At 42.7% G+C, this 26,074-nt stretch overlaps 1 protein-coding gene across 2 annotated transcripts; it reads left to right on the forward strand.

Moving 5' to 3' along the window:
• The first annotated feature begins 736 nt into the window (after nt 1-736).
• Nucleotides 737-24,581, forward strand: ADAM10 (ADAM metallopeptidase domain 10). Of its 2 annotated transcripts, none has more exons than XM_083371455.1 (16): nt 737-1,030; nt 5,537-5,687; nt 6,784-6,902; nt 8,013-8,171; nt 11,847-11,956; nt 12,781-12,930; nt 13,902-13,994; nt 14,473-14,656; nt 16,352-16,515; nt 17,274-17,457; nt 17,947-18,097; nt 18,738-18,921; nt 19,439-19,547; nt 20,161-20,381; nt 21,715-21,841; nt 22,412-24,581. In XM_083371455.1, exons 1-16 carry the CDS (start codon nt 976-978, stop codon nt 22,504-22,506), a joined length of 2,256 nt encoding a protein of 751 aa, XP_083227581.1. In that variant the 5' UTR covers nt 737-975; the 3' UTR covers nt 22,507-24,581. The 2 variants fall into 2 exon arrangements, with proteins under 2 accessions (XP_083227581.1, XP_083227582.1); XM_083371456.1 differs by having other exon boundaries at nt 12,784-12,930.
• The last annotated feature ends 1,493 nt before the right edge of the window (nt 24,582-26,074 follow it).

Below are 26,074 nucleotides of genomic sequence, written 5' to 3' on the forward strand. Positions count from 1 at the left end.
AGGCCGCATCAAGCTCGGCCCGCGAAGTTTCGCCCCAGGTTCGGGCGGTGGAAACGGCCACCGATACCATACGGAATTGGCAACCACCGGAGGGTGATCCTGCGCGAATAGGACCAGAGTGGCCCCTTCAAAGCAGACGGGGGAGCCGACTCGTCCCCGCCTGGGGTCTCGGGGAATCGAGTGCGCTGCATAAATCCCCTCTATTTGGCACTGATTTCCATGCAGCCCGCCCAGCAGCCCAGGACTGCTGGGACTATGGACTCGGGTAGAAAACCTGCTGCGCACCTTGCAGAGAAAGGAGAACCTGACTGGGGGAAAACAACAAACGTGGCGAAGAACCAAACTGGGTCCCCATGAACCCCGGCCCAGCCGTCCACGCAGGAGCGGGCGGCCGTAGACAGGACGCGGCCGCCTTGCCCTTTAAGACCGACCCCGTCGCTCCCGCCCACGGAAATTGGCGCAGGCGCAGGCGGGTGGCGCAACACCCCGGTCCGTCCTTCCCTTCCTTCCGATCAGGTGACGACGGAGAGGCCGTGTGAAAGAAAAAGCGCGTCTTCGGAAAGGCAAAAGGGGCGGGGCCAGGCAAATCTCCCTGGAGTGGGCGGGCTCTGGCGAAGCCGCGCCTACTTCCCCTTCTCGGACGCCGCCTGTGACTGGCTACCCCGCGCTGGTCGGCGGGGGCGCGCGCGGCGAGCGCTGACTGGCCGGCCCAGCGGCCGACCGCCGTGTGAGGCGCGCGCGCGCGCGCCCGTCCGCCTAAGGGAGGGAGCTTGTTCTGAGGTACTTTTGGTGGGAACCGGAGCGAGGCCTCAGGCGGGCGGCGCCGGCGAGAGGAAGAGGAAGCGGCGCCGCGCGGTCCCCCCCGCCCTTCCTTCCCCGGCCGGGCGGATGCTTCGTGGGTAGGCGGCGGCGGCGGCGGCGAGAGGCGGCCACCTGGCTGTGGCTGGCGGCGGGGCCTGGCAGGGCCGGGCGAAGATGGTGCTGCTGAGGGTCCTCGTCCTGCTCTGCTCCTGGGCGGCCGGTGCCGGAGGTAAGCCCGGCCGCGGCCTCCTCCCCGCGCGCTCCCCGAGCCTCCAGGCCGGCCGGACGGGCGGTGGTGAGCGCCGGCCTGCGCGGCCGCGGAAGCTCCGCTCGACCGCCCTAACTCGCCGGCGCCGCCGCGGCGGCGGCCGGGCCTGGAAAGTTTCTCCGGCCTCTGTCAGGGGCCCGGGCGGCGCCACGGCGGGCGGGTTCCTGGCTGGGCCGTCGTGCGCCGCCTCGAAGCCGGCCTTGACTTGGGTAGACTTTGCCCAGTCGGCGCTTCCCGGAGCAGGGCGGCTGCCTCGGGGCCCGGAGCCGCCTCGGGGGCTGCGGTAGTTGGGGCGGCCGGGGGTCCCCGGGTCCGGGTGTGGTTGGGGGGTCCTCCGGGAAGGTGGGCCAGGGACCCCGCTTGCCCGCCCCCTCAGCTGGACCATCCATCCCTGGCCCGGGCCGCCTTCCGGGGTTTTCCTGCCGAGGGCTTCGTGGAAGGGCGCGACGGCTCGCCGCTGATGTCATAGGGCCAGCCGGGAGTGACCGATACTACCAGGAAGTGGGGGGGGAGGTTTGGCGCGTGCCAAAAAGCAGAAGGGGGGGGGAGTCCGTAGCTTCTGGGTGGCGCCCAAGAGGCTTCCTTACCTAACTGGTTAGAGTGGGATTAGGTACCCTCTGCCATTGCGAAAGTTGCTACGTTAAGTTTAAAAGTTCATATAGTAGTTGATTAATTCAGCCGTAAGTTAGCCGTGGTTTCGGCAAGCCGAGAAGGAAGGTGTTTGATCAGGACATACTTGCCAAAGGCTTTTCTGAAGACCCCCCAAGCGGTAGCAAGTTGAAGAGAGGCAGTGGGAACCTACTCCCGCCTGTGCGCCACCATTCAAGAACGGAAATGTAACTGTGGCAAGGAAACTTTAGGAACAGAAAATGGGTGTCCTGCCTGATGTGATAGCAACAACGAAATCATAGGAAGGTCTCTGATATTTCAGTGCTTTGTAGGTGAATTTAGAGCTGTAGGGCTAAAATAGATAAAGAAAATACATGGGTTGCTCTGAATTATGTTGCAAATTCATAAAATGTATCATAAGGTCCTGAACATTTCATTGAGATGAAGCCTAGCAGTGCTAATATTGAAGTGGGAAGAGTGAATGTTCCAGTTTGGGAGTGAAGCAGAGAACAAACTTCTTACAGGGCTGTTAATCTGAGGACACTTTGTGGATAAATTTTACCAAGACCCAACAATCTCTGAAACCAGAGAGGTTGACATACTGTATATAATTTTCAGCACTACAGGGAAGACCTGGATCAGGGATGGGCTGAGGAGTTTCCTCTGGACAGTCGTCTTAAATTCTGAATCATAATATATATCAGTGCACATCAGAAAACATTACACTTAATCCTAGGCCAGTACCTCTGTCTTGTCTGGATTTTAATTCAATTTGTTCACCTTTCTTCATTGTACTGTATATGATTGGTAACACTATTCCAAAAATGTTATTCTGTCCCTTGTAAAACTTGTAATTGTTTGAAAATTTGCAGTCTTCCCTTCTTTAAAAATATTTTTTCCATATCTCAGCACATATCCAGAAGGGCCAAATATTATTCAAAATGTCTGACCACTTTTGTTAAGGTTGTTGATAAAATTAATATCAGAGTCACTTTCATCTTTGGCAATAAAATCCACTGTTTCTAAAAGAGAAAATCCATGGTTGCAATTATGAATTTTGGCAGTCTTCAGTAAGTTCTAAATTGGACTAAATACTGGATTCGTATAGTATTTAAAAACAGCCAACCAACCAATTAGAACTGAGTCAGAGCTCAGGAAAAAAGACAAATTCTATGCATTTCTATAAATAGAAAGTTTTCTTATTTTTGAGTTTACTAAAGAACAGTTGAGTAAAGACTTATGATAGTTTAGATATTATTTTATGCTAAGTATGATGAAAAACTTAGTTCAAGTAACCTGAAGGCATCTTTGGTATTTCTCCCCCCACCCCCACCCCCCCACCTTTCCCTTTGTGCAAGAAATAGCAAAGGCTTTTGTTTTCACTTTTGAACTAAACATTCTGTACCATATTACATCCAAACTCTGCCAATTGCTGTAGATGGAAATAAACTGTTAATTAAAGGCATGATAGGGTGGATACGAATGGTAGACTAGGACATTTCCTGGTTCACATATTCCTTCTGCCATGGAGCTTGTTAGAGTTCATTTCAGATCATCTTTAAAAACATGACCTGTGTGTTGATTATGTTGGAATGTGTTCATTCCTAAAATATTGTTAACTCTTCACAATGAGTGCAAGTATGTTTGTTTGCTTTGCGACTAGAAAGTCAGCAGGTTTTAAAGATAATTTTTTAAAGTATTTGGTCAGTTTTCAACCAAGAAATCAGTGAAATAATTATATATTTCAAGAGCTTGCATATTCTTTCAACAGCAGGCATTTCCAAGAATTAACTGCACATGAGAGAAGTATCTTCTTAGCCTTAACCACAGGAGTGACAGAGTAGTGGCAGTCTTGGATTTCCTTCACTTTTGCTGTTGGTTAGCTGAGGTGGAAGGGCCATTTTCAGCCCTTCGGAATTTCTCACCCTGTAGGATTCTTTTTTTTATCTTGCTGGATAAAGTTTAGTAAGCTATAACTAAGCAGTGGCATTTATATTGTTTTGTTACCTCTATTGCTCCTAGAATTAAATACACACTCCTTTAGGAACCTGTTATACAATTGTATGAAATTATATTTGAGGTATTAATTAACAAAATATTCCTCTCTAACCCAAAACGCAGGAATGATTGTCATAGTGTAGTGTATTGAATCATGACTTTGATGTCAGACACACTGTGGAATCCTATAAACATATCAGCCTGTCCTTTGGAAAGTCAGAGCCCGAAGGCTGATCTTAAGAGTTTTGTAATAAGTCAGATTCCACTTACTTTAATCATCTTTGTTAAATCACTGTTTCCTATTCCTGGCCAAAAACACTGTCTATAATAGTTGAGGCTAATAAAGAAGTAGTTGAAAAAACATTGTTGAATGTTTAGACTGAAAAATAAATACAAGTGTATTTACACTGTTAACAATTTCCTAAGTGTTTACAATCTAATGTTTCTTTTGACATGATGAAAGTCTCCAGTTTGTAGTTATTCTGCAACAAGGGATGGGAAACCTTGGAACTAGCCGGTGCACAGAATAATTGTAGACTTTATACAAACAAGTAAAAATTATTCTTCCACTACTGGACCAAAGAGGCATGCATAGTTATTGCTGGTAAAATAAATAAATAAATAACCTCTTTCATCTGAATCATAGATTCAGTGCTAGTTGACTGATATGCTGCATGCATCTTGGCAGATTTGATAACTGCATTTTCAACTGATATAAAACTGATATCTTAAATAAATTCTGCATTCACTTAATAATTACAAAAGTGCCCTTGGGTGGAAAAAGGAAAATATTGCCATATTTGGTAAGTTGGGGATTTTGTTTTTCACTTAAATAAGTTCCCAAAGTAAGATTTGTCATAATACTGAGATTTGCCAACTACAGTATGTTTCTATAAATCATGTGTGGAGAACAGGAAATGAAAGCAAGTATACCAATTATTGTTTCCAGTGACCAAAGAAGCATGAATGTTTTTGGAATGTCTGCCTCCCTGTAAGAAAGCAAAGCAGTGATGCTGAATTCTAGTAAATCAACCTAATGCACTACAGTCATTGCATCTTGCTGCTGTTGTGGCTGATTGAATAATTAACTAAAAATGGATGAAACACAGTTCTGCAAATGATAGTTGTTTTCATATCAGATAATTAAATTATCATCCAATTGCTCTAAAATAGCTTTCTATAAACTTACTATTTTTTCTATGAAAGTTTTATGAGTATATCTTTTTGCCTTTTTTGCTTGCTAGATTAATATATTTGCATTCCACAAATTGCTTATTTAAACAAAGAAATGGGGAACAGTCTGGCAGCTTTGTCAGTCTGGAGATATAAAAGAATTCTTTCTTTCTCTGTTGGAAAAAGGAGTTTACTAAAAGCCTGGCAGTGTTGCGTGCAATTGTCATTTGTGTAAAGAAGAACCTAATGATAGCAGTTTACAAACTCCCTGTCAGTACATTTGTACTTGGACAGAAAAAAAAACATGTCCTTCAATTTGGGAACAAGAAAACACCTTGGCCTCAGGTGGACAGTTGGACTTGTGTTTGGAAAACCTTTGTTAGTTGTACCTGGAGAGAAGCTTTAGAATGGAACATGTGCAGTGTAATTTTTATATGCTTTTAGATTTCATGTCCACTCATTTCATAATTTCTATTTTCTGTGTGTTTCTTCTTTCTGCTACAGCTTTAATTGTATTAGCTCCATTTCCTTGTTCTGACATCACAGTATGAATAGATCTCTTTTATGCTTTTCAAATAATATAATCACTTTTTCTATTAATGAATCATTCATTTTTGTTAGCAAAAATTTGAATGTACTGTAGACTATGCTTGTGATTAATATATCCATCCACTCCTTTTTTTGCAGGTCAGTATGGAAACCCTCTAAATAAATACATAAGACATTATGAAGGATTGTCGTATGATGTGGATTCATTACACCAAAAACACCAGCGTGCCAAAAGAGCAGTATCTCATGAAGACCAATTTTTGCGCTTAGATTTTCATGCTCATGGAAGGTAAATATCATGTCAGTTAATTTCCCCCATAACCATTAACTGCAGTTGAATATAACTGAACAGTAAACATGATATCCACATTCTATCAACATGTAAATTTAGAATTTTTTTCTACTGAAGTCCGATATGGAGCAATATTCCAATCTTAATGTTTTTGTTAGCTCCGAGGTAAGTATTTGGTAATATATGGGGAATTGGAGAGTTGTTGAATATTCCAGCCTCTGCACATGTAAATCTATATTGAGGTGCTCTGTCAGCATTCCAAGTACAGATATGAAAGAATTGTGTATTGGCATATTTTTAGAGAAAAGAAAATACATTTTTCCCATCTCTGAAGTTTTCCAGATTTTAAAAATGGTTGCACTGTATTCAAATAAGATATGTTCTTGAGTTTTTATATCTGCATAAGGAAGCCAAGGACAAATATATGTAGTAAATCTGCCAGGTTTCCCCTTTCTCCTTACTGAACCTAGATAAGAGCTTAGGTCAAATATTTATAAATTCTGCAAAATTAAGAGCAATCTATTTTTAAAATGTACATCAAAACATATAAGCAGAGGTATATTAATTTCGTGCACATTGTGGTGGCCAACTGGCTTGCTTAATGTTATCTGTGCAAAGCAGCTTGTGGCAACCTCTCTGCAAGTGCCAAATGAACCAGCAAAACTATTGCTGTTGTCTTACTTGAATCCATAATTTTTCTTTAGCATTTTATCTTGCAGTGTTTCTAGCTGGGATTGAACTAGGATATAGCATAAAATGATAGTATTTGTAATTTACAAAACCTAGCCTCCATGTTCAGATAGCGTATGTTTTCCTGTAAATAGTTGAAATATGATTATACTTAAGGTAATCTAACCACCTTGGTTGTAATTACGATGTGAGAGAGTGCATGGGGCTTCAGGTTATGTTGATTCCCTACAAATACTAAGGAAATGAAGGTCTTTTACTATGCTTGGATATAAATGCATATCAAGTAAAATGCTAAATATAAAAAGGGAAGATACTTAACAAAGTTGAGGACATTCATTTTTATATATCAGCTCATGGTGAGAAGTCCTTTTGTAAATGTAATGTGTCTTTCTTCCCTTTGCAGACATTTTAATCTGAGACTGAAGAGAGAGATGTCCCTCTTTAGTGATGACTTTAAGCTAGAGATGTCAGATAAAGTATTTGATTATGATACCTCCCATATTTACACTGGGCACATTTATGGTAAGTGCAGGAATGGTGGTTTCTGTTTTGAACTAGCAATAGCTCCTTGTTTAGTCATTTATGCAGTGCAGAGCAATAGGCCGTATTTGTGTAAAATTGAAACAATTTTAGAAAGTTCATTTTTGTCTTTAAAAAGTTGCCAGAAAGTACACTTAAATTTCACATTCCTTTTCCCCCTTCATTTTATCATAATTCTGTTATCTTTCTGAAGAAAAAAGTTTGATTTGAGTCTTTTCCATGTTACAGCACAATAGCTCAAAAGATCCCACATTTATGAGATGCTGCATTCCTTGGACTGTTCAGTTTCACACAAAAAGCTTTGCATTACAGTTCATGTGAAAATGTGGCATACCAGCACAGGGTGTTCTTTCCCACAATAGACTCTGGCTTGGGGTACATTCTGCGACCTGAGAATACCTGTGCTCCTCGGTATTTTGGAATATGGTACTGAACTATTCGTTCTCCGGCTTGAAGGAAAGCTACATTTGAATTACATTTTTTAATATACTTGGTAAAAATTAAAACAAAAATGTTGCTTGTAACTTTTGCAAGGGAAATAATTTGCACGGGAAGTAAACTGAGTAAACTAATATTTAAAGATGTGGAAAGTAAGATAATAGGGTCTAGACTGAAAAGTAATAGAGCCTAATACGGTTCCCTGGTCATGGCTTGGGCGCTTAGCAGCCAGCTCACCTTTACAGGGCTTGCAGCATTTGCAGTCAGCTGACCATGATTTGCAGCCTTCCCAGCCTGCCTCCAGCAGCAAAGTCAATTGGGGAAGCAGGGTTCAGGTAACCCTGTGATTTGCCTAAGGACAGCAACAATTTGCTTAATGGCCACTGTAAAAATGGTCGCAAAATCAGGTCGGTTAAAGATTACGTTGTCTAGCAACTGAAATTCCAGTGCCAAAGAACTAGCAGAACCAAATGTGAGGTATTTATGGATAGTGGTGAGGACTAGAACTTGATACAGGCATGTTCATGAATGCTGCATTAGTTTCCTGATCACTTGCTGAGAAGTCATAATTCAGACTCGGGGGTCTTGCTTATTCTTGCTGGGAATTGATGCTGATAAACAAGTATTCTAAAGCCTACATCTTTTTTTAAACAGGTGAACAGGGAAGCTTTAGCCATGGGTCTGTTGTTGATGGAAGATTTGAGGGATTCGTCAAGACTCACACTGGAACCTTTTATATTGAGCCAGCAGAAAGATATATTAAGGACAAAGCCCTACCTTTTCATTCTGTCATGTATCATGAAGATGATATTAGTAAGTTTTTATTCTGTGTTGAAAATATGCTATATAGAAGAGGTGTACAAAAAGCTATGAGTGAGTGAGGTTTCCAGGACATTAAATCTTAAAACAGAGTGAGGCTCACTGAGCATTCACTCTTCCACTGCTGTAGAGGGACATCTATCCTGAGCAGGGTGAGTCACGTTGCTTAGAAAATGCTATAATCCTCATAGGACCGACTCTAGTGAGGAAGTTTCTTTCAGGTATTCACACAAGTTCCTGAGCTTCATTTCCTATCGTTTAAAGTGTCTCCTGAAGTACTCAGCTAATATAAGCAACAAGTTCCTAAATGCACAAAGCTTTTGATATCCTATTAGATATCACCCTTCAACTGTAATTGTTAGTGGTATTGCATGCAGTTAAATCAAGGTATCGGATGTAAATTTGTTCTTTCCTTATCTCTCTATTTTTAAAAAGGACCATCTTATCCTTTTTTCCATTTGGAGGCATGCTGGAATATAAACTCATCATGTTGTCAGCTGTCTATTTAAGTTAATTATTTTCAAGGAAACTTGTAATATCAGGACTATATTGTAGGAAAAGCATGATCTGCAGATCACTTTGTGTAAAGAAGGCTTGGTCTTCTGCCTTCTAATATGACTCCACCTTCTGACTGTTACCACTGGGATCCCCGCCTTTTACTTTTGATAGTACTTCTTCAGATTAGTATTCAATCTACAGATTTTACCAGTTATATTTCCTGATTCCCTCAGATAAATTGATTGTTTTTGTTTCTGTCACAGAAACAAGAATGTCTCGCCAGATTTGAAAATAAAAAAATGCATGAGCCAAGCAAAGTATTGAGCTAATAGAACTTTCATTAGAAAGCATAGGCTATGGAATGTGGTAGAAATTATGTTGCTGTTTTATTATTGTTTTGAAAGAAAAAAAAAAGCAAAAGGCTTGTTTTAAGCCAACACAGTTTAGGGGATTTAAGTAATTTAATGTTAGTCGTTCAGGATACTCAAGTTGGAAAATACTGGATAGATCTTTAACAAATGCATCTTGCTAGTTTTTCACAAAGAGACCCCCATGCCTTTAATTCGGTATGTAGTTTACAATTCCAAACATTTTGTAATGTTTCTGCTCACAGAATAAGACATAGTTAAAGGGATTTTGAGAACATTGTATATAAAGTGTAGAAGGTTACAATCAGTTCAGGCAAATGCCTCAGATTAAGGAATTTATATTGTTAATGAGTGAGTCCTTCCATAGCCGGTATTTTAATTTTTGCAAGAATATTCTGTTAGTGCTTTTGGGACACAACAATGCGGCATATGTTCAGCATGACAAGGAAGTCTTATTCAGAGCTAAAACAAAAGCCAGTTCTAAAAATGAAGATTATATTGTTGTAATATTATATTATATTATATTATGTTATGTTATGTTATGTTATGTTATGTTATGTTATGTTATATTATTATATTATATTATATTATATTATATTATATTATATTATATTATATTATTATATTATATTTATTATATTATATTACCTTCTCTGTGGGCGCGCCTGCCCTTTGGAACCAGCTGCCCATAGAGCTCAGGACTGCCCCTGACCTTTGCTCATTCCGCCGGGACCTGAAGACTTGGCTCTTTGAGCTTTCTGGCCTGGACTGAGAGTATTAATTGGGGTTTTAATTGGATTTTAATTGGGGTTTTATATTTATTCAAGGTTTAAATGTAATTATTTTAACTGTTCTTAATTTTTGTAATTGTATTGTTATTTTAAAAACCTTGTGAACAGCCCTGAGTCCTACGGGAGAAGGGCGGTATATAAGTCTAATAAAGATAAAGATATTGAACTGTTTCCTACAAAGACCTTTGTTCATGTTGCTCTCTCTTAGCTTAATGACCAAATAAGGGCAACCCTTTTATTCTGATTTAAGGGATAGGCCAATTATTTGAATGAGTTTTTATACATTCAAGGGATATTATTTATTGAAAAAATGGTTTTGCCAGGAGAGAGTGAGTTACAGTTCTTTCCACTGTGATTGCAACAGTCTTGTTTGGGCATTACTTGGGCCCTGCCAGAAGAGTATCAGTCATTGCAGAAAACATTGGAAATTGAGACCAACAGCCATATGATAGCTCTAGAAGCATTTCTGGATATGGCACCCAGCATATTTTTGCTACTGATGTTGAATTGTGATAGAAAATAGTAATGCTTACTGGCTGTTTTGTTATTCTCAAGGTAACCTGTATCTTTGATTGTATTTGCTTGGATAAAAATGATGAAGTTGCAATAAACCTAAATTCGATAGGGGAAGGGGTATAATGTAGAAGCTGATCCAGATTAGCAGATAAAGATCCACAAGTTGTGTGGTGGGGAAGCAAATGCAAACAATTTGTTCATGTTACTCTGCTTATAATTCTAAGTGGCACAGGGTCAGGTTATCTGTGGGGCCACATCTCCCAGAGGGTATCCACCCACTCCCCCAGGCCAGAGGTGGCCATGCTCTCAGTGCCTTCCCTTATCTAATGGGATATAGGCAGCAGGCCTTCTCAGTAGCAGCCTCTGCCCTCCCCTGAAATCCAGAAGACCCCTGCCCTCCTCGCCTTCTGGAGAGCCTTGAAGACCTTTTCTAACAAGCACTGAGCTGTAGTGAGGCTGGAGCCCAGTATAATTGTTCATGGGGTTGTCAAGTATTGTTGGGGAGGGGGCACCAGGGATTTTTGTGATGGTGTTATATTTGGTATTGTTTTTATTCTTTGTAACCTGCTCAGGTTTATGTTGCATAATGTGGGTGGCTATATAAGTCTTTTAAATAAATGCAATATATGCAAGGTATTGCTGTAAAGGAAAGGTATTAATTGTCAGAAGTGGATAGCTTTGTGTCAGAGGACCCATTTTTGAAAATAGCTAGAAATAATCCAGTGATTCAAGATTGTACCCAGGTTGATTCTTATGATGCATTGGTTTAAAAGGGAAGTTTCATTTGACTGCTGCTTTATTAAACTATGCAGATTAGAATTGCTTTGTTCTTGCCCAGAAACTGTTTTTAGCTAGCAAGGAGTTAACAATTAATCATTGCCAGGGCAAATATCATCCCTTGCTTGAAGATTGCTTGGATCCTGAATTCATTTTTAGAAGGTTTTTGTGCTGCTCGCTTCCACTGGCTTTGGATGACTGACAATAATACTGCTGTACAAATATCCATAAAAACAACATTAAAAAGCATAACCAATATAAGCAGCAGGTAAAGCAATAGCATCGGAAAATTTTACTTAATATGTTCTAAACTCTTCTACACGGGAATTGCTTTGTTCCCAATGGGAGATTGTTCCACAATATGCAACCCACATGTACAACTGAGCCAAACATGGGATGTGGCGGTCAAGGGGACCCGCAGCTGCTAGGATTTTGTGCCAAATTTATCTTTAATAGGAAAACAAAGCATATGGGAGACCTCGTATTAGCTGTGTATTGCTGTTTAATGCCCTACTCTGCAAAAAGAGAGAGGATTATGTAACAGATTGAATTAAGCCTCATTAAAATTGTTATTGATATTGGATATTTCTTAACTTCTTTGTCTCTTTCCATTGTTTGATCCTACTGATTTGAATACATTTTAAAATTAGTAATTGAGTGTCTTAATTTTAAAACCATTTCTAGAGGAAAATATGTGTCAGCAAGTCTTTCTGTTTCAGAATATCCCCATAAGTATGGACCACAAGGCGGCTGTGCAGATCATGCTGTCTTTGAAAGGATGAGGAAATACCAAATGGCCAGGGGGGCAGAAGAAGAGCCAAGGCCCCAGGTATCAAGCATGGAATAAATGATTGGATAAAATGCCTGTTATTTTTCCTGTGTATCTACTGTTGATCTGACCAGGGAAATTGTCTTCTGCTATTGACATGATGTGACACAAAACAAGTTCCTGGTTTATCTAATTTTGAATTGATAAGTTATCACTATGTGTTCCTTGCAGTTTTTTCAGTTTGAATTTGCAAGATGTTACCAGAAGGCTTTGGGTTTTTTTGGAAATATCTACTATGTAGAACTGGCTGAACTTTGCACGTAATAATGTAGAGAATTTTACATTTCTGGCCCCCCCCCATCCGTCTTTAAATTATCTGTAGCTACAATCCATAGATTGAGTTGATTTGTTAGATTTTTAAATTTCTACTAAAATTAATGGCAGGTTTAAGAACATTTTAAGTACCTGATAGCAACAGGCCCCAAAAGTTGAATTTCCAGAAATGTGGCTTTCCATGATTCGCGCATCCAGGTGGCTCCTGAGGTATTTTGTTTCCTTTCAGCCCTTGGCTAAATTTTGTGTGAGGCAAATTAATTGGAGACAAAAGATCTTCAGCTCCAAGATACTCTCCCATCACATATACTTAGAGAAATGTGGCTGGCTGCAAGCAGCTGAGATTGTGCGGGTTAAAGATGAAGGGGGAAGTACGCTGGGATGGAGAAGAGCTGACCTGAAATTGGCACCTTCTGACACATCACTCCAGAAATGACGAGGTCCATAACTTTGTTTTAGTCCTCTTATTCTCACATACAGGTTGGATTGTTTGAAATGGAAGGCTATATAAATGCCTTGTACCTAAATGTAATTGACTTATTATGCTTTAGCAGCCATCTGAGGAACAGATCAGAGACGAACCTGAGCTCTTGAGGAAAAAACGAGCCGCGCAAGCTGAAAAGAACACTTGTCAACTCTATATTCAAACCGATCATCTTTTCTTCAGGTATTACGGAACCCGAGAAGCTGTGATTGCACAGGTAAGCTCCTGCTGGTTCCTGTGGAAGGTTGGTTTCCTTGTCAAAATAAAGGGCAAGAGAGTGGAAGAGCTTTCATATGTCACAATACAACTTTGAATGTAGTACTGCAGGCATTTCTTTCCAGCAAATTATGTGTACAAGTGTGATAATTGCAGTATGTGTATTGCTTCGTGGATGTGCACTGTGGTCTCTTTTGAAGAAAACATGAGTAAAAAATTTGAATATCCAGTGAAATTTATGAGATTGATAATATTACTGTTGCTCAGTTGTAGAGGACAGGCTTTGCCTGTGAACAGGTCTGGGTTATGTCTGTGGCTCTGGCAAGAGGACTGAGAAAGATTCCTGTCTGAATCTGAAGAGTTTCTGTCGGCCACTTTCCAAATTTGTATCTCGTAGGTAGCTGTAATCAGACACAATAATGTATGGGGTCCTGAACGAACCTGGGGAAGCCGGGGGTGGGGGATATGCCTCCTCCCGCCTAGAACCTAGGAGGAGAAACAAGAGAGAGTTCAGTTTCACTCGGGTTTTTCCAGGCCAACCAAGAATCATTAATGAAGTCCATCTCTTTCAGACCAACTCTCCTCAACCGATGGTTGTTGTGGAGAAAATAGGAAGAAATATTATGTATGTTAGCTCCCTTGAGTTACTTATAAAGTAATAACGGCAGCGTAAAAATCAAATAAAAACCAATTTTGGTTGGAAAACCAAGCCCCAAGTCTGTTTGCTTTGTTTTGACACTTAACTGTGATTCCTTTTAAATCCCGATACGGAAAGAAGTCAGGAGGTCACTAAAGTGAAGTGAGCCAAAGGCTGTGCGCAGGTTTCTCTCTGCTTGAGGGAAAGCTGGAGCCTGACTTAGAAACACAGACCAGCACTTGCCCTTGGGCACCCAGAGTTAGAAAAACGGATCTTGCAGGTTGCAGAGGGAAGTGGATCTACCGCCAATGTCTTTAACTTCCTCTTTCTTTTAGATTTCCAGCCATGTTAAAGCAATTGACACAATTTACCAATCTACAGATTTCTCAGGAATCAGAAATATCAGTTTTATGGTAAAACGAATTAGAGTAAGTATACAGAAAACAGTGTAAGTCTTATGCACTTGCTGATTTAGTCGTATTTTCCTCTTTTTATTGGGTTTCTTCTTCCACTGACAAGCCTCAATAGCTAGTAACTTTATTTAAATGATTGCTTTGCTTTTATGTTGCCATCTTTTACTTGCAAATGTTAGGAAAACATTTGTAGCTTCTTGACTTGACAGTTTGCATGGGCAAAGCTGAAGGGTGTCTGTGCTGCTCGGTTAGTTTCATGTCCCGATTGAGTGGATCAGCTCAGCTGCTCGTCTTTCACTCTTTCGTGGCAATAACCTCTTCAGGCCATCACTTGTGCATAATAAACTGTACATCTGCAGAATCCTTACCTCATCTCTCTGCTTTGGGGTGGGTAATGTTCACACTGTTCTTCTCTGAGTCATTACTTGTGAAAACAAGTAGGTGTAGAGTTTTTTTACTTTATCCAAAAGTATACAATATATTTTTCTTTCAGATCAACACTACCCAAGATGAAAAAGATCCTTCTAATCCCTTCAGATTTCCAAACATTGGTGTGGAGAAATTTCTAGAACTTAATTCTGAGCAGAATCATGATGATTATTGTTTGGCCTATGTGTTTACTGATCGTGATTTTGATGATGGTGTCCTTGGCTTGGCCTGGGTTGGAGCACCTTCAGGTAAATAATCGTTAAATAGTATAAAGCATTAGAGATTAAATTTAATGAGCTAAAAGAAACATTTTATTGGGTATCTGGAGGGCTGCTGCAGGTGAGTATTCTCTGTTTGGAAGTTTACATCCATCTTGGATAAATTTTCTTGAAAGAGTTTGAATCTCCTGGTACTAACCATAATCTCTGGCTGCATTTTACTTCCAGAAAATTGAAAAATCCTAACCCATGTGTTTAAAAATATATTTTAAGACTGCTCCAATTCTTTCAGCATCAGATGCATTATTTACAGCTATAACATTGTGAGTTGTTCATTTTACAAACTTCTGAGTGCACTTTGTTGTTGCAAAATACTTAGCCCAAGAATATCTGCTTATCTCAGCAGACAGAGTGACTCAAGTTTTAGTTGAAACCACAGAGACTAAAATATCTAGCCACAGAGATTAAAAATTAAGTATTCATGGCTGCAGTACTACACAACACATCCAACCTGGCTAAATACCCTTAAGATCAGAATACCCAGAATTATGGGTCTCATCATCCTCTGCCTATCTACTTTCAGTTGGATGGAGAAATATAGCAACAGATCCCCGTGAATCCCCTTGCGGATCACCGCTCTCAGAATTTGTAGCAGGGACCGATGCAACTTCTAGAAAGTATTGCACTTCCACAGATACCAGTAAACGTATGGCTCCGATGTGTATACGACCCTTCCACATAATAAAATGTACAAGGGACAGTCATATGAAATCATCCACAAAAAATAAAAATCACTAGAGAAGAAGAAAACACTCACCCACTATCTTCCTGGATAGCCTCACCATCAGAGGAAACAATGGCAAAAGAGAAATGCAAGTGTGTTGAAAAACAATCGGCACTCAGTGCTCTCAGACGAGCAGAAACATACCCTAGCAACCCAGAACACCAGAAAAAGAAAACAGACTTCCCTATACCACATTTTCCAAGAAAATGGATGCCCGTACAACTTTATCAAAAAGTGACTGGCTCTCAAGCACAATGCAGCACAACCAACACAAGCTATGAAAAGAATAACATTGCCATACATCAGAAATATCTCGGAAACAACCAACGGACTTTTACGGCCACATGGCGTCACTTAAGCATACAAACCAACTGAAGCCTTCCAGAACGTTGCAAGTAAAGCAAGAGACCCAGCAGCTGAAGGAGGGGAAAAAAGAGGAGTCATCTACAGTCCGCAACAGCAGCTCTAAAGAAAGAGATTGGCAGGAGATTACCAGATGCATCCTGCACATCAACTAGCAGCCAAAAGAGAGGGTGAAAACTCCTTCATCTCATAAGGCATTGGGCAGACTTGGCCATAGTTTCAGCTGGGAAACTCTGAGCATCCCTAGAGCAAGCTGAATCACAAACACGAGGTAGTTCCTGGAAGCCTTCAGACAAATCGGTCATCAACAGAGATAAAACCTTTAAGAATATCAGCCTTCGAGAACTGTTTTGTCTGGAGGGAGAGCCAGTGATTTCGCCTTTACAGTCCCAGAACAGCTCAAAGAGCGGTCACGATTTCTGACTAGCTCGCAGAATCAATCAGAATAAACTGGTACATTTGGAGAGTATTTTAATAATAAAATGATTTCTTTAGTTTAAAAGTGCTGTTTTAACTGCTGCTTAATAATCATTTTCTAATTAGCTTTGTTAAAGATTACTGTTTGATTTTAATTACAGGGAGCTCTGGTGGAATCTGTGAAAAAAGCAAGCTTTATTCTGATGGGAAGAAGAAGTCCCTAAATACTGGCATAATCACTGTGCAAAACTACGGCTCCCACGTCCCCCCTAAGGTCTCCCACATCACCTTTGCGCATGAAGTGGGACATAACTTTGGTTCTCCTGTAAGTATGTGTAAGTCCCAGGTCTCCCTGGCTGGCCCAGCTTTTACGGCAGATCCAGGACCTCTTAAACCATCCCCTCTGCCTACAGAATTGATCGGTCCTGCTCCTTGCAGGATGAAACAGTGTGATGAATTGGGCCAAGTCACCTGCCTAAAGGGTCTCCTGTCTCCTTTTACAGTAAAATGCATCTCAACCGATCTAAAGAAAGAAATGTGTGGCTTGCAGCCTGCCAATCTCAAAATATAATAAAAATGCGTGCCAGGGTGTCAGCAAAACAGTCCCTGCACTCGCTTGCATGAGAATTGTACACCTCCATTGGATTCAGCAAAGCCGGTCCCTCTGTCTTAGTTGTGAGCTTCTCATCTGATAGCTCGGGGCCCTTTCTGTTTCTGTCTGCTTCTGAAATGATTTGCTTCAGTTCAGTACAAGTCTGACTTCAGTGATTATACAATCTCTTCGCGTAAGTGAAGCCAGACTCTTACATGGTTGTTAATGGATAAACAGGATAATTTGGTGCACTGAATTAAAGGAAAACCACAGAGTTCTTTATCAGTGGCTGTTTGGATCAAGTGTTGTGAAGATGTTTAGAGTGAATCATGGGGGTGCTGGCTTCTTTCTCACCCACCTCACCTACTTATCATTCTACCTTTTTCATGGGAGGCTTTAACCGGCTCCCCACCTGTCATGGTAGCTTCTTTGAGGAGCAGAAAATCACACAACTTCTGGTGAAGAACACTGACAATTTTTGTCTATTGCAGCATGATTCTGGAACAGAGTGCACTCCAGGAGAGTCCAAAAACCTGGGGCAAAAAGAAAATGGCAATTACATAATGTATGCACGGGCAACCTCTGGTGACAAACTGAACAACAATAAATTCTCCATCTGTAGTATTCGGAATATCAGCCAAGTGCTTGAAAAAAAGAGGAATAATTGTTTTGTTGGTATGTATTTCTTCTACACAATTTGGTTGTCTTTATTTTTCATGGGATGGAAATGAGAAGAGAAGATTCAGGGAACATCAATGGGGCCAGCTTGAAATTCTGTAGCTTTTCATTTTCTAAAAGTGTATTTTGTGTCTGGTCCTCCCCGAGATGCAGATGAGGCCGCTCAGTCCTCTCTCGAGCTCCTCTGGAAAGGAGAGCCGAGCTTATTAATTAGTGCTTAGGCAAGCTTGGAGTTTTAGTGTTGCACACAAGATGAAACGTGACTGTAGGCCTTGAACTGCGTTTCCTCCTGTGAGGAATCTTGGCGAAAGGAATGTGCCAGAGGCCGGCAAGAACAATCTCTGGCTGGGCTAGGAAGGAGCCGATTCCTCCTCACACGGTGGCTGCTTTACAGAAGGGGATGCAGGTGCTGAAAAGCAGGGATGGTCCTGTCTCCCTCTTCCTCATGACCGGAGTTCGCCTTCAGAAGAACTTCTTGTTTTTCAGAATCCGGCCAGCCCATCTGTGGAAACGGGCTGGTAGAGCAAGGCGAGCAGTGTGATTGTGGCTACAGTGACCAGTGCAAAGATGAGTGCTGCTACGATGCCAACCAGCCAGAGGACAAGAAGTGCAAGCTGAGGCCCGGCAAGAGTTGCAGGTTCAGAGGCTTTTCTGGTCTGGAGAGTAGGAGGAGGCCTCCCTCCCTCCCTCCCTCGGCCTGGGCTTGTCTTCGGCCGAGAAGGAGCGAGGGCAGCCTTTTATTTCCCCATCAGGTTGGCAAGCCTGCATCCCAAGCCCTGTGTCAGTCAAAGTTTACTGGCAGGCAAAGTGAGAAGCAGCTTCTCATGCTGGGCTCCAGGGCTGTGAAATACATTTCCCTTTCTTTTAGCAAATCTGGCTTTTGATAATCTGGCTTAATACATTCCACCTTCATTGCCTTTTGTTGCTGGTTGATAGAAATTATTTTACTGATTGCTGTCTTCAGAATTGGAAATTTGCCTTATTTAAATAATGACGGTGTCAGACATAACACAAAAGGCTTAAACTAGATCTGGAGGAGGAAGCGCTCCCCTGTCCAGGCAGGCTCCTCCATTTAAGTCCCAGCCAAAGCACTCTTGCCTTGTGGGCAAAGCAAGCTGCGCACGGATCCTCCTGATGCTTTTAGGGGGAAATCAGGCAGTGACCTCTTGGATGACAGTGAGCAGATAGGAGTGAGCCCATCCTGAAGAATAAAGACAGATCCCCTTTGAAATGGCCGGGCCTGTGGGAATGGCAACAGATCTTTCCTCCCTTTCTAGCCCCAGCGAAGGCCCCTGTTGTACACAGCACTGTGAATTCAAGAAAGAGCAGGAAAAGTGCCGGAATGATTCCGAGTGTGCAGAAGAAGGGAGGTGTGACGGTAACTCTTCTTTCTGCCCCACCTCCACAGCAAAGAAAAACCTGACCGAGTGCAACAGACACACCCAAGTCTGCATCAGTGGTGTAAGTCGTCCTAGAAGCGTGTTGACAAAGCCAGAGCATTCGGCTCCAGCGTTCGTGTCCCCGGCCCAGGCGGAGGGTGGCTCTTTTCTGTTGACCTGTTGCGGCCGTCTGTCTTAGGCCAGCCAGTGAAAGCAGCCATTTTCTTTCCCTTTGGAGTTGATAACCAAAATGTTTGTACCGACTGTTTTTGAAACAGATCCCCCATTTGTCTGTGATCAGGCCAAGAGGGTCCTCAAACATTCTTTGGAGAAGAAGGAAACCTCCAGTCATCCCCAACTTTGTCCTAACGTCGGTGGTGCTGGGTTGGAATCGTGTTCTGGGGAGCCAAAGTGGGGAAGCAAACTCTTCCCCTTTTCCTGGCTCTGCTTTATGTAGCCAGACGTATTTCTTATTTATAGGAAAGAAAAGGGCAAACATGGTGAAGTTCAAAATTGGCCACTGCATTCGTTTTACTATTTTATTTGGTTTAATTCTGAGCTTGATAAGATGAAACATCTCTAGTATGTTTCCTCCCCAGCAATGTGCTGGCTCTATCTGTGAGAAATTCAGCTTAGAAGAATGTACCTGTGCCAGCTCTGATGCAAAGGATGACAAAGAACTATGCCATGTCTGTTGCATGAAGAAAAGTAAGTTTTGTCAGGCTAAGCAACTTAATTTTGGATCGTAGCATTCTGCCTATTTTAATGCATGCGGGGATGCGGTAGAGCAAGTATTTCCTTGCCTAGGCCTTCATTGGTAAATGGGGGATGCTCCTCCTTTGTAAAAATCCTGCCCCTTCTTTTCCTGTCTGGCTGGAGCTGAGCAGCTGCTTCTGGAGTCGAAAGAGTTTTCAGTTGCAGTCTCATTATTCGTATTTCAGATAACCATTTCATCATTTGATTTAATTCCAGTTCCATCCTTTTTTTTTAATTCCCCAAAGATCATTTTTTGCTCAGCTTTAAAGAGATGTCTGCCTCAGAAGAGTGGTGCCCCACTTGGTACCAGCATGGCCAAGGAGAGGAGACGCTTGGCATACGAGGCATAATAAGGCTTGGGAGAGTCTTACGTCCTGTCGGGAATTATGAATAAATATTACCAACTTCCTGCATAGTTTTAATTTCTTTCTGGAGAGTTGCCCGTGGCAATGTCCTGGCTTGTCTGTTCCATGCCAGTCATTTTTCTGCTTTGAACAGCAAAATCCTGATGTTCCTCTTCCGAAAACTATAGCGTTGAGGTGTAAATTGTTTCTGTTTTATCCAGTGCATCCGGAAACCTGTGCCAGTACAGGATCTGAAGCATGGAAGGCTCACTTCAATTACAAAACCATTACCCTCCAGCCTGGGTCCCCCTGCAATGATTTCAAAGGCTACTGTGATGTATTCATGCGCTGTCGTTTGGTGGATGCAGATGGCCCCCTGGCCAGGCTGAAGAAGGCCATTTTCAACCCAGAACTCTATGAAAACATTGCCGAGTGGATTGTGGTGAGTTGGAAGGAACGCTCTGAACAAACTGCCAGTTTCTTTGCAAAAATAAGAAAGTGGACACATTCAAAAATTTTATATTCTGAAGGTAAGATAACAAAATTTAAAATCTATATTCAGTGTTCAAAAGGTATTTGTAGAAAACTGGCAAGAATGCCTAAGAAGAAAGCCCTTTCACTGTGGACTTGTTTACTGCTTGAAGACGGTGCACTGCAAGGGGTGAAAAAGGAAAATGCCCAGAGCCCCAATTCTGCTTTAAGAATTTCAGAGAAGGGTCCCCTCTTCTGTTGGATGCACACAGACATGCACACCGAGCACAATTTTCCCTCTCGGGGTGAGGAAGGTTCAGCAGATCTAGTAAGTCACAGAAACTAAAATCTCAGGCAAGGAAACCTAGTAAAAACTAGTTTACACCAGCACCACGCTGTCTCTCTGACAGGCTGCCATTTTTCCTTTTTGACATTCATTAAATAACTCCCGTTTTGCATCCACTTGCTGCTTTTTCTTTTGCATAGGAAACAATGGCGTTCCCCCAGTTGTCAGAGCACAGATGAAATTTTTACATACATTAAGCAAATTATGCAGGCCCTCCATAAGCATTCCCTGGGTTAATGTTTCTCTAGTTACATCATCGACATCTGCGCCTTACCACTTTCAGTGTTCTCAGAACATTTGTCACTTTCTCTTCACTACATTTTTCTTGAAGAGTCCCTTTATAGCAGCTGTTTCAATCTGTCTCTTCAAATGTCGCTGACTCCCAAGCGTCTCTAAAATACACTTCCCAGCAGTTCTTCAGCTTATCCCAAATCATTTCATCACTCGTGTTTTTTATTCCATTCATTCTCCTGGAGGCCACCTCTTCATCTGCTTCCGGAGCAATATTTTGTTTTCATCAAAATCGCTCTGCATTTCCTTTCTTTAACTCCCCCTGTGGCTGCATTCCTTGCGGCTATCCTTCTCGATAGAGTTGTGCCAAGTGCAGCATTTTCTGCTCATGGTGAAGGTAAAGTTGGGCAGGTCAGGCACAGCTGGCCAGTAAGCCCAGTGTTGCAACCACAGTGTGGCTATGCGAGGTCACTAAGCAAGAGGCTAAGTTGCAAGATTTTAACTACTTGTGTTTTAGCTGTAACTCTGAGCCACCCAGAGTTACCATATGATGATGGGCAGCCAGTAAATCTCCCTTCTGCAGGGGCTGGGTGTGGACAGGCTGCAGAAGCTCTTAGAGGAGCCTGGGGTGAAGGGTGGCCTGGCCTTTCTTCTTTCTGCCTGGAGCCTTCGTAGAGCTCGGTCAGATGGGGAAAAAAGACCTGTTTGTTCTGTCTCACAACTCCAGGCGCACTGGTGGGCCGTCCTGCTCATGGGCATTGCGCTCATCATGTTGATGGCGGGCTTCATTAAGATCTGCAGCGTTCACACCCCAAGCAGCAATCCGAAGCTGCCGCCACCCAAACCCCTTCCAGGTAAGACTTTTGCTAGCTCTGCAAGAATGTCTGCTGGGGGCGTGAGGTGAAAGTCCACCCTGCGCAACTTGGGCTGCAAGGCACATCGGCGGAGAGAAGAAAAGAGCACGGTAGGAGCCAGAGAGGCTCCGGTTTGAATTGCATCGGGAACGTGGGTGCTTCATCCCAGGGCTGGAGGAGGAACGGGCCTGACTGCCACAGCCCCATCAGAGGGCTCAGCTCTGTCCTGCCTGCAAGGGTGGAACTGACGTGGGGAGTAGCCGAGCCACCAGGCAAGCAAGGATTTTGGAGGGCGGCACCAAGTAGAAGTGACAGGGTGTCCCACCTGTCGGCTGCAGGGGGCTCTTTTCCCAGGGCTGGAAATGTGTGCCTATAAAAGAATTTAGAGCATTGAGAATTGCTTCCGTTTCCACGGCTGTGGCTGGTCTGCAGCGGTGCCTCTTCCTTTCCAGAAAATGGTCTTGCCAGAGCTTTGGCTTAGGGCTGCTGAGCTGCAGTCGGCAGGAGTGCAGGGGGCGGCTGGGTGGGCAAAGCAGCTCTGAACACGTTTCTTTTTTTTTCTTCCTGCAGGCACTTTGAAGCGAAGGAGACCCCCCCCGACGACTCAGGCCCCTCCACGCCAGAGGCCCCGAGAGAGCTACCAGATGGGCCACATGAGACGCTGAGGGCTGCTTTTTGCCTTGGTTCTTCCTAGTGCCTACAGTGGGAAAATTTCACTCCAAAGAAAACCTGTATTAAGTCATTGTCCCCGGTCAATGGAGGAGGCTCTCAGGCCCTGAGACCCCCTTTCCCTGCCCCAAAGCGAAGTGGCCGGCCGTGAAGCAGATCTTTAGCAGTCTTAAGCAAAGCGTTTCTCTCCTCCTCAGCTAGCTCTTCACGGTTGCCTTTCCTTCACTTGCAGGCAAAGGTAGCTCTGACGGAACATCTTTGCAGGAATTAAAGCATCTCTTTCAGCTGCCGGGCTAGGAAGCGAGACTGCCTCAAGGGGGGAGATGTAACTTTGCCAATGTACATAAGTGGTTATATGCAGACATTGTATTTCTAACGTACACCTGTACTTCTGTGTGCAATTGTAAAACAATATAATTGCAATATGGATGTTCCTTTGTATTATAAACCTTTTATGCTCTTAATGAAATTACTGTTTAATTGACATACTCAGGATAACAGAAGGTTGATGGTGTATAAAGGTCCAGGATTCTGTAATGCTTTACACAGGAATTGTGAATCAGTCAAATCTGTGCAATTTTTATGCATCTCTATTTTGGTCAGAATTACTGCTGAGGCACCGTCCAGGTTCAGGTCCTCTTCCTGCCCGGCCCGGCTAAGAGGATTCCAGGCTGCTGTGGGAAGAGCTTGTCCAGGGTTTGGCTCGCCTGCCCGGGAGCGCTCAGGGCGGCCCTGAACGGTCAGAGGCATGACTTCTTGAGAGGGCCACAGAAGTATTCAAAAAGAAAAAAATAAACCTTTGCATATTCTGTCAAACGTAGAGTTGACTCTCCCCCCCCCATGATTTGGAAATCTGATCACCTTGATCAGTGGTAATAAGGATCCCAATTCTGAAAATTTGGGAGAAAGTAAAGCTGTGTTTTCTTTTGTTTTTTATTTTAACAAGTATCTGGGTAATCTTTCAGCATGAAACTGTTTTAAAAGATAACCACTAAAACAGAAGCCACTACTCCGGGAGTTGCTGTGGTTGTGTAATTATTGCAGGCTGAGGAATGTGAAAGGCACTAAAGAGGATCTCAAACAGCACAATGGCCCAAAGTTTTTACTGCAAATGTATATAATTGGCATTTTTTTTAAAGAAAGAAAAAGCAAGGTCACAATACGCTCAACTGCTATGCAGGAAATGGAAGAGGGCATTATTCAGGCTTGAATTCACTGCTTCTGTTTTCCAAAAGCGCCAAGCTGATTGGGAACCAAATGGCTGCAAAATATTTCTGGCTGTGCTTAGAAACCCAGTTGTGTTTTGGGGTGGGGGGTGCTAGCCAAGCTGTGGGTTTTGTTTTGGTTTTTCAAGAGTATGAGATTTAGACATTTCAGTCTCATTGTGTGACTCACAAGCCAGCAAGGCAGAAAACTTTAAAATAATGTAATGGGATCTCTTCCTTGTAAAACTTGTACAGTATGTGGTGGCTTTTTTCAGAATACAGGTTTTTTGTACATGGTTTAGAGACAAATTTTGTACATGAATCCCCCAGATTAATAGATTATAAATAATTCTGAAGGATCTTAACTAGCTAGAAGTCTCTGTAGTTGCTTTTAAATCATTTTAAACTACATTTTGGGATTTTTTTTTCAGACTGTGCAAAGACTGGAAGCTTAGGTTTGCGTTTCTGAAATGGGTTTTATTCTACAAGAGTTCTTAGTAACTTCTTGAGTATGATAGATCTTGGACCATGTAACTTCTTTGCTTGTGATGTTATCCTGTGGCAAGGGTGTTCGGCAGAAAGTGGCTGCCCTGTTTTTACTGGGTGCCGAAGTTTAATGTTTTCTGCAAAGAAAAAATGCACTGAACTCTCCACTGCAGTCAAGATGTGGTAAAATAAAGCTATCAAGGCAAATTGCGATCTAATACTACTGTCAGTTTAATGTCCACTGTGTTTTATACAGTATCTTTTTTGTTCACTTTGGAAATTTTTACTAAAAAGTTGCAAAAAAATATAAAGTATTGTGCAAACAGATGTAAGGGTTTTTGAAACTTGAAATGCATTAATAAACAGACCTGATGAAATCACATCGGAAGTTGCCTGCTTTCTCCGAGTCCAAAGGCGAGCAGAGCGAGACGCTCTACAGGCTGCGGCAAGAGTCCGTGGCAGCCCCGTGGCAGATCCATTCATCTGCCTTGTGCCGCCATCGCCTCAGGACGGTGGCTACCGCAGCTGCCGCCTCTCCAGGGAGGACCCAGGCCGGCCAGTTGTCCGGCTTACGCGCAGCTTGGAAAGGGCATTTCCCAGAAGGGGCCAGGGGGCTTCCCTTCCACCCGAGACTCCAGAGAGGAGGTCGGGGGAAAGTGGCACTGGATTTTGGGAGGCCTTGGGAAGGGAGGGAAGGTGGGTTCGCTGTCCCATCAACCACAGCTCAGGAGTGCTGATCGAGACCCCCGCTACTATGTTTCCTGCTCCCTGCAAGGGATCCTTGTGACTCAATGAATGTTCTCCCTTCAGAACTGAAGGAAGGAGGGGGGGAGTCAGTTCTTCCTTTGCTCTGAGGGTGCCATTTGGCTGCAGGTGTCACGAGTGTGCCAAAGAAGGCAAAAGGGCAGCTACAACCCTGCAAATGAGGCCCCAGCCATTTTTTGCAAGCATTGCCACACTCCCCAGGATGGATAGTGCTTCGATCGGGTGGTCACAAGTGTTTAAGGGGGCTTTTGTCTCTCCCCCCCCCAGGATTCTTCTGGGCCTCATAGTGCAGAGTTACCGTAGGTGGAAGAGAGCTGTTGAAGATCCAGAGCTTGGCAGGGCAGGTCCTATTGCTGGATTCTATTGAAATTGAGACTTTTTAAAAATACCCAGTTACAGCTTTTGCTTCATCTTTCTGAAAATACCAATTTGCATGGCTACTTTTTCTTTGCACTCTAGCAAGTAGATTGCTATTATTATCCTGGAATTCTAGACAGCAGTCAGAAGAGATGCAAATTGCAAAATATTTAAAATTAAATATTTGTGCCATATGGCAAAGAAGTAGTATATGTATATATGGAATGCAGCTATGCCGCCTTCCCACAAGCTTCTGGTATAATCCTTATCAACCAGGTCAGCCAAATTAGCTGATAGCATTCAGCTCAAACTCTGCTAAAGCCTGTTTTTGAAAAGGTTCTTGTACAGCAGGCCTGCAAACACACTTCCCTTTTCTTCATTTCCTATCCTTTGAGGTGTTTGACCTGGGATTATAGTCTTCAGAACTTTAATCCCAGGTTTCAGCTCAAATGGACGATGGACCGTCCACTGAATGCTCTTCAAAATGAAGCTGATTTTCTCCCTGGTGTGACGCAATGACATTCTTGGGAAGGCTCACTCTCTTAGATTTAGTTTCAGTTTTTAATTCACTATTTGTTTACTCAATCTAGTCGAGCGTATACAATTTACAGTACATCCTGATCCATCACATTTTTAGGTTTCTCATTGGTGTGTTTATACAAAAAAAGTGTTCCTTTTTTCTTTTCTTCTTCTAAGGAGTCACCTCCCCTCCGGACCAGCTTTTTGAAACATTTGCTTATCATCCATACTC

The sequence above is a fragment of the Vipera ursinii genome (assembly GCF_947247035.1).
Source record: "Vipera ursinii genome assembly, chromosome: 11".
In the NCBI taxonomy this organism is placed as follows: Eukaryota; Metazoa; Chordata; class Lepidosauria; order Squamata; family Viperidae; genus Vipera; species Vipera ursinii.

Coding starts and splice junctions, on each gene's coding strand:
- ADAM10 (XM_083371455.1), top strand. CDS start 976: ATGGTGCTGCTGAGGGTCCTCGTCCTGCTCTGCTCCTGGGCGGCCGGT. Junction 13,995..14,472: donor TTATGGTAAAACGAATTAGA/GTAAGTATACAG, acceptor TTTTTCTTTCAG/ATCAACACTACCCAAGATGA. Junction 21,842..22,411: donor GCCACCCAAACCCCTTCCAG/GTAAGACTTTTG, acceptor TTCTTCCTGCAG/GCACTTTGAAGCGAAGGAGA.